Source organism: Chlorocebus sabaeus, chromosome X, assembly GCF_047675955.1.
Source record: "Chlorocebus sabaeus isolate Y175 chromosome X, mChlSab1.0.hap1, whole genome shotgun sequence".
NCBI lineage: Eukaryota > Metazoa > Chordata > Mammalia > Primates > Cercopithecidae > Chlorocebus > Chlorocebus sabaeus.
Genome location: NC_132933.1, coordinates 2,847,341 through 2,854,916, shown reverse-complemented (window position 1 = coordinate 2,854,916; position 7,576 = coordinate 2,847,341). Strand labels below are relative to the sequence as shown.

At 56.2% G+C, this 7,576-nt stretch overlaps 1 protein-coding gene across 1 annotated transcript; it reads left to right on the top strand.

Moving 5' to 3' along the window:
• Positions 1–1,851: 1,851 nt before the first annotated feature.
• Positions 1,852–6,230, top strand: LOC119620872 (uncharacterized). The gene is given in 6 exon segments (XM_037988780.2): positions 1,852–2,066; positions 2,642–3,402; positions 4,252–4,352; positions 5,134–5,289; positions 5,537–5,921; positions 6,154–6,230. Coding segments are annotated over 6 exon segments (1,623 nt in total). The 5' UTR covers positions 1,852–1,923.
• Positions 6,231–7,576: the final 1,346 nt, after the last annotated feature.

Here is a 7,576-nt window from a genome sequence, read left to right as displayed (position 1 = left end):
AGGCCAAGGTGGGCAGATCACTTGAGATCAGCCTGGCCAACATGATGAAACCCCGTCTCTACTAAAAATCCAAAAATTAGCTGGGTGTGGTGGTGCAGGCCTGTAATCCCAGCTACTCAGGAGGCTGAGGCACGAGAATTGCTTGTACCTGGGAGGCAGAGGTTGCAGTGAACCCAGATTGCACCACTGCACTCCAGCCTGGGCAACAAAGTGAGAGCCTGTCTTTTTTTTTTTTTTTTTTTTTCTGAGAAGGAGTCTTACTCCTTCTCCAGCCCAGGCTGAAGTGCAGTGGTGCAATCTCGGCTCACTGCAAGCTCCGCCTCCTGGGTTCACGCCATTCTCCTGCCTCAGCCTCCCGAGTAACTGGGACTACAGGCGCCTGCCACCACGCCCAGCTAATTTTTTGTATTTTTTAGTAGAGATGGGGTTTCACTGTGTTACCCAGGATGGTCTCAATCTCCTGATCTTGTGATCCGCCCACCTCTGGCCTCCCAAAGTGCTGGGATTACAGGTGTAAGCCACCACGCCTGGCCGATATCCTGTCTAAAAAAAAAAAAAAAAAAAAAAAAAAACCCTTGAGAGTCCATTAAATCAATCTCCTTCATGTGACAAGAAAATAGTGCTGGAAGCCATTGCTTAGCTGCCTGGTATCACAACATCACAGAAGGTGATGCCTCGGAAAGAGGTTCTGCCTCAGTCAGCTCTGAGCTACTGAGGCCTGTGAATGTAGTGATTTGGGGGACCCAGTCTGGAGTCCTAGTACCTGGCTCTCCGCCAACTCCCAGCTTCCAGACCCTGCCCCTAAGCATGAGCTTTCTCTCTGCCAGTTTCCAACCCCCTTTTTCTCTCAACACTTCCACTAGGCCATTTTGAGGGTAGAGGGTCAATGGTTGGGCCTGTTGCCCCCAGAGGCTCAAAGCCTTGGCACATCAAGCCCTTACCATGCAGGTCCCATTCCCAGGGCAACATGGATGCCTCCCCCTGTCTAGCTATTTGCCTCCCCCGGAGACTCTGAGATTTTTCTCCTTCATCTATCTGAGGCTTCTGGGAGAAGGTGGAAGCCCATGTGCCCTTAATACAGCCGACCTGAGATATCCCTGCCCTGTGCAGCCCCAGCTGCACTGCTGAGGCGTGATCTTCCACCTTCCCGTTCCAGGGCCTTGAGGTGGTCTCTGGAGTGGGCTCTACAGCCTGAAGGTGGCATTTGCCCATGGGTGGTTGCAGTGTCTGCAGACAGAGAGCAGGCACCAGCGGGACCCCAGAGTGGCCGAGGGCACCCTGGGGAGGAGCCAGATTGCTGTGCCCCCAGGCAGTAGGTGCGAGAGGGGGTCCCAGTCTGGAACCTGAGGAGAGGGGAGGAGGGTCTCCTTGCTGCAGGAGTCTGGGTGGGGTGAGCTCCTGGCTGCAGGGTGCCTCTGGCTACAGAAGGGGACTATGGGAGAGACAGGGGCTCTGACTGTGGGGGAAGGGGACTCCTGGCTGCTGACACGGGAGGCGTGGGAGGGGGTTGTCAGGTTGCAGGGATGATGGGAGGGGGCTCCTGGTCAAGTGCTGGGAAAGAGGAGGTGGGCACATCCAGCTGCAGGGTTCCATATGATGGTTGGAGTGGCTCCAGCTGTAAGTTCTGCCATCAGGGGCTGTACACCAAGGTGAAAGAGGCGCTTCCTGCTGTGGAGGTGGGGGATGCAGTGAAAGGCTCTGAGCTGCAGCAGTAGGGGTGGGGGAGCATGGGCTGTGACACTGGGCAGGGAAGATGCTTCAGGCCCTACATTTGGGAGTGGCTGGTCTCTGGCTGTGTGGTGGGGGTCGGCTGACTGGCACCAACATCCCTTTCTACCCTTTGCACTCACAGGCTGCGTCAGAGACTGCAACAGTCAGCACACATTCCTGTCTGATCAGGCTCCCTCCCTCAAGTCCTCTGCGATGGCTCTGGCGATGCTTCGGGACTGGTGCAGGTGGATGGGTGTGAACACAGAGCGCTCCCTGCTCATCCTGGATATCCCTGATGACTGTGAGGAACATGAGTTCCAGGAGGCCGTGCAGGCTGCCCTGTCGCCCCTGGGCAGGTACCGAGTGCTCATCAAGCACTTCAGAAAGGAGCTCGGGGCCAGGGCAGCCTTGGTGGAGTTCACTGAGGGTTTAAACTGAAGCTTGATTCCCTGTTGAATACCAGGCAAAGAAGGACACTGGAACATGATCTCCTTGCCCCAGGCCCCTGATGCTGATTTCAGGATATATCCAGTTTCCCTGCACAGCCCCAGGGGCAAGCAGTGGCCAAAGGTGCAGGTGAGGCAGGAGCTGCAGGTGAGGAAGACGAGGCAGGTGATGGAGGAGCTACAGGTATAGCAGGAGCCATAGGTGAGGCAGGAGCTGTGGGTAAGGGTGAGGTAGAAGCCACAGGTGAGGCAGGAGGTGCAAGTGAGGCCAGAGGTGCAGGTGAGGGAGGAGCTGGAGATGAGTTGAGAGTTGCAGAAGAGGCAAAAGAGTCAGATGAGGGAGCCACAGGTGATACAGGAATTGCAGGGGAGGCAGGAGCTGTGGGTGAGGCAGGAGGGACAAGAGCCTGGGTCCAGCCTTGGCGCTGCACCCTGCAGGCTGTGCTGGAAAACAGGGCCTGCCAGGAACTAAGACCCTTTTCCAGGAGGGAGCAGCCAGGCTGCGAGGAAGAGTCCTTTGAGAGCTGGGTGGAGCATGCCAAGGATATGCTGCAGCTGTGGTACCATGCGCCGGAAAGGGAGAGGAAGAGGTGGCTGCTGGAGAGCTTGGGTGGCCTGGTCCCGGACGTCGTGAGTGGCCTCCTGGAGGAAGATCCCAACTTGGTGGTGCTGGACTGCCTGGCGGTGGCGCTGGAGCAGGTATTTAGGAACCGGGTCACTCGAATGACTTCCGGGCTGAAGTTCCTGACCTGCCCGCAGGGGCCCTTTGCCTTCCTGGTACACCTGGAAGGCCTGCTGCAGATGGCCCTGGAGAAGGCGGCTGTCCGCCCGGCCCTGGCCAATCACCTGCGACTGCGGTAGGTGCTGCCTCAGGCCTGCCCTAGGGAGGCCCTCCAGAATACCCTGAGGGGGATGCAGCTGGAGAGGAGGCCACCCAGCTTCCTGGGGCTGCTCCAGCTCATCCAGGAGATGGAGGTGTGAGTGGCCTCCCCAGTGAGGAGCCAGCAGGGTGTGGCCTGGCCAGTGGCCGCAGCAGAGAGTGAAGACCCAGTTGCCGCCCAGGCAGCTCCTGCCCATGGAGATGCTGCCCAGGCCTCCTCAGCCCAGGGGGATGCCAGCCAGGCTGATCCTGGGGTAGAAGATGCTGCTGAGACTGCTCCTGCCACCAAAGAGGCTGTCAGGGGCACCCCTGCCACTGGGGAAGGTGAAAATGCCCCTGCAGAGCTCAAAGGAGCCAGAGGGCCTTGTCTAGGCAGGAGGCCAGGAGGCTGAGGAGCCCCCCAGAGGGAGGCTTATGTTCATCCTGGAGGAGTTGGAAAATGAGGACAGGGCCAGGGAGGTGGGCCAGCGCAACTCCTCCCCAGGCAAATAGGCTCAGAGGGCCCCAGGGCCTCCTCTCCTCTCAGGCTGCAGCATCCTGGAGGCAGAGGGGAGGCCAGGCCAGGGCTGGTCCCTCATCCCACATCAGGATTGGGGCCCCCCACCTCCCTCCAAAGGGCCCTGGCCACCACCATCAGCCCTTCCCGGTGACCCAGATGACCACGTTGATACCAAATGGGGTTGGGGGAGGTGCCCTTCCTTTGCACCCAGTGCTGCACCCAGCCCCAGCCCCAAACTCTGCCATCTCCAGGGTTCTGGCCTGGAGGGAGCCCTGAGTGGCCAGCTGCGGCCTGGGTGGGGGCACCTGAAGATGTCTGTCCCCCACCCCTTGTCCTGGGTTGGGAGAGACAGGGGCAAAGAGGTCCTCTCAAGAGTGCCAACTGCCTGGGTCTCCCAAGAGGGTCACCCCACTTGCCGTCCCCAGGGCAGGCTGCCCCCTGTTCTGGGAAGCCCACCCTCACCTGTGTAGGCCCTGCAGTGACCCAGCAGACGCCCACCCACTGCTAGCTGTCATTCCTGTGCAAAGTTGTGTGTTGTGCACCCACCTGGGCAACCGCCTCTAGGCCCAGGGCATGTGCTGTGAGCTTCCTGCGAGCCCAGGTTCTGCTCGCTGCTGCCTGTCCTGCATCTTAAGCACCACCTCTGCTTTCCTGGTGTAGATTTAGGCCAGTGGCTGCTTGTTCTCGTGGAGCTGTGTGTGTTCTTCTCTGAGCAGCTCCTCCCCAGAGGCCCTCAGCACAGACCCAGGAGATGGTGGGAAGGAGGCACCAGGGCACGGCGGATGCTCACCCTGTGACCACGATGGTGACCATGACTGTGGGAGGAAGAGCCGGACCCGGGATGGAGTGGGGCTGCCCTGCCTGAGGCTCCCAGGAGAGCTTCATGCTTTGGCGTTCCACCCCTGTTACTCATGACTGTTTCCTCGACCTGGTGGGCTGTTCCCTGCTGTGTTTACTGGTGTCCTGTGACTGTCTGTGATGGCCATAGGGCAGGGCCCTGCCCCAGCAGATGGGCTCAGGAGGGGGTTCCCTGAAGCCAGTGGACACTGCCAGAGTCCACCGTCCTGGAAAGAGGTGGACCCTGAGGCCCTTGGGAAGGAGGGAGGTGGCAGTGGGGTCAGCAGCAGGAGGGGGGTAGACGAGGCACCTTGCCAGGAACCCCAGGAGGAGGGATCCCAGGACCTGTGTCCTGTGGTTGCTGTTTGCAGTTTCTCTCTGTGTTGTGGCTCCCTTCTCTTCAATGATTTCAGTACATGTTTCTCTTCAATAAATTTCATTTCATGTTCCAGCCCGCCTCGCCTCTGCTGTGGGTAACTACTGGAAAAGGTCTCTTTGGGATAAAATGGGAGCTAGGGGACAACAGTGGCCTGGAATTCTGACCCTATTGTGGTCACTGGGATACGGTCAGGGCATAGTAGGCCAGCGATTGTAGAGAATGACCTAACTGTAGTTAGGTCATTTTTAAATTGTTCCTCAGTTTCTCATGTTTATCCTGTGTGTGGACTACAGTGCTAGAGCTTTCACCATCTCTTTGGAAAGACAGAAGAGATGGATAAGGAAAAGGAGCAGAGCAGAGCGGCACCCCTCACCTTCCCCAGGGTCTGGGTAGCGGGCGCAGGACGTGTCGCCTGTCCAAATTCGCAACCGCCACCAGTGTACGCGACGTGTGTGCACCTGTGCACCTTGGCGAGCGCGCAGCCGTCATGAGTGCGCCTGGGCACGCCGCCATTTCCTGCAGCCGCGACAGCACGGTCGTATGTTTCTGGTTGTCATTTTATTCTTTTTGAGAAACGGTCTCGCTCTGTTGCCCAGGGTGGAGTGTAGTGGCGCTATCATAGCTCACTGCAACATAGACCTTCTGGGCTCAAGCGATTCTCCCGCCTCAGCCTCCCGAGTAGCTGGGACCACAGGCGTGCACCACCATACCCGGAACCAAGTCACAGTCGGTCGCAGTGCCCGCTGGGAAAATGCGACCGTCCACAAAGCGAAACGGCCCTTCAGGGCGAGTTCGGCCTCGGCAGAGATTCTCCTGAGGCCACGCCCGCGCCGGCCACCAGATGGCGCCCGAGGATCACGAATGGACCCAAGGAGCGGGCGGCCCCTTCCCATGCGCAAGGTCTGCTGCCGCGGTCAGAGTGGCCTTGGGGTGACCGCACGTGGACCGTTGCCGGCAGAAGGGAGCGCGGTCCCGCGGGGGCTGAACGGGGCCCTTGCGGTCTGAGCTTGTTTCGCAAGGAGCCCTGGCGGCCATGGCCTCTGGGACACCAGACACGGGTAGTCAGGGCTGTCACCGGGAAGGGGGCGTGGACGTGCAGACAGGGAAGGCAGCCGGACCCTCCAACCATGCTGGGCCCTCGGGCTGACTGTGGCTGGTCTGTGGGGCTCAGTGAGGAGGGACTTTGTTTCCTAGAAGTTTGATGAGGGAGCGCCATGGGGGTGGCGTCATCCTGACATCCTGCAGGGCAGTGGAGCCTTACTTTCCCTAGCCCCAGAGATCATGAAGCCTCTCTTTGTTTAAAGGTAGAAACCAAGGACAAGAGATTGGTGGGAATTGCTCTGGTTACAAAATTGCAGAACCAGACTTCTTAATTCTGGGACCTGTGCTGCTTTCATTACAGTCTACCGCTTCCAGTTTGTGATGTGCTCCTTCTGTCACCAGTTAGCAAACCTGCTGGCTGTGTCGCTCTGGCAGTGAGTCCAAAGGTGAAGGATGGGGGGGAGCTGATGCATTTTGATACTCAAAATGTCTCCTAAACTGTCAGGTATGGTATACCATCTCCTGCCTCCTTGATGCTTGTGATGGCACCCCAAACACTCAGTGTATTTGTACATCTAACATTCTTACTCCTGCCTGGACAGGCCCTCAGTATCACTCAGCAAAAGCTCAGTTATTACACAGGGAATGACAGCACAGTCGTGACTTTCTTGTTGTCATTTTTTTTTTTTTGACACAGTCTTGCTCTGTTGCCCAGTCTGGTCTATGTCCACAGTATCTTCCTGGTCTGCTTATACTAAGTCAAGCAATTTCTGTGCTGGCATGGGTTCCAAGCACCTGAGAAAGCCCAGTGTCATCTCTTTTTTCACAGTGGTTCTCTTTTGGCTGTACTTTATATTCCTTCTAGCATAACCTCTTCCTGACTGAAGGCCAGGCAGAGCACAGGCCACTTTAAGGTTTAACTTTCAAGTAACTAAGAGCCTCCCTTTCCCAGAGCAGCAGCAGTGCTTGGAGAAGCACCTGCCTCAGCTTTTATTCTCCCTAGAAACTGACCTTTCCTTTTCCCATTGTAACCTACCTCTGAGCAAGCTGGTAAAAAACCTGCATGCCCCCTTCTTTGCTGCATGAAGGAAATTCAAACCATGCAAGTTCCTGTCTCCATGTGGGAATTCTCATCTTGGCCCTCCACTTCTAACTTCAGTGAAAACCTAGGCCACTCTCCTTCCTTTGCTTCCAGAAGCCATTTTGGAATTGCTGGAGATGACTGCTCCCCTCTCCTGAAAACTCTCAATTATATATGTAGTGAAACTTTTCTTGTCCTCTTGGTGTGTATGTGGTGTCATCAGTCTTAACATCCTAGCTGATTTTTGAGTGGGGATCTATCTGCCTCTGAAGGTGACCTTAAAAACAATTTTGCAGGAGGCATAATGGAGATTAGAGTCACTTTAAAGACCTCTAAGATGTATTAACAGGTATGGTGGTCCCCATCATATCTCCATTTAATCCACCAGTTCTGTCCCCTGTGGAAATTGGATGAATTCTGGAGAATGAGTGTACACTACCTCATGCTTCATCAAGTAGTAATCCCAGTTGCAGACGCTCTGTACCAGACACAGTATCATTGCTCAAATAGATTTATAAGGCCTTAGGTGCATAGTATGTGGCCATAGGTTTGATGAAGGCATTCCTTTCCATTTCAACCAATCAAGGAAAGAGGATAAGAAGCTGCTGTGGTTTGAATGGTTGTCCCCTCCTAAACCTATTGTTGTGGGAAATTGAGGACCGGAAAGACTAATATGGAGAACAGGAGGATTATTTATTTTAGG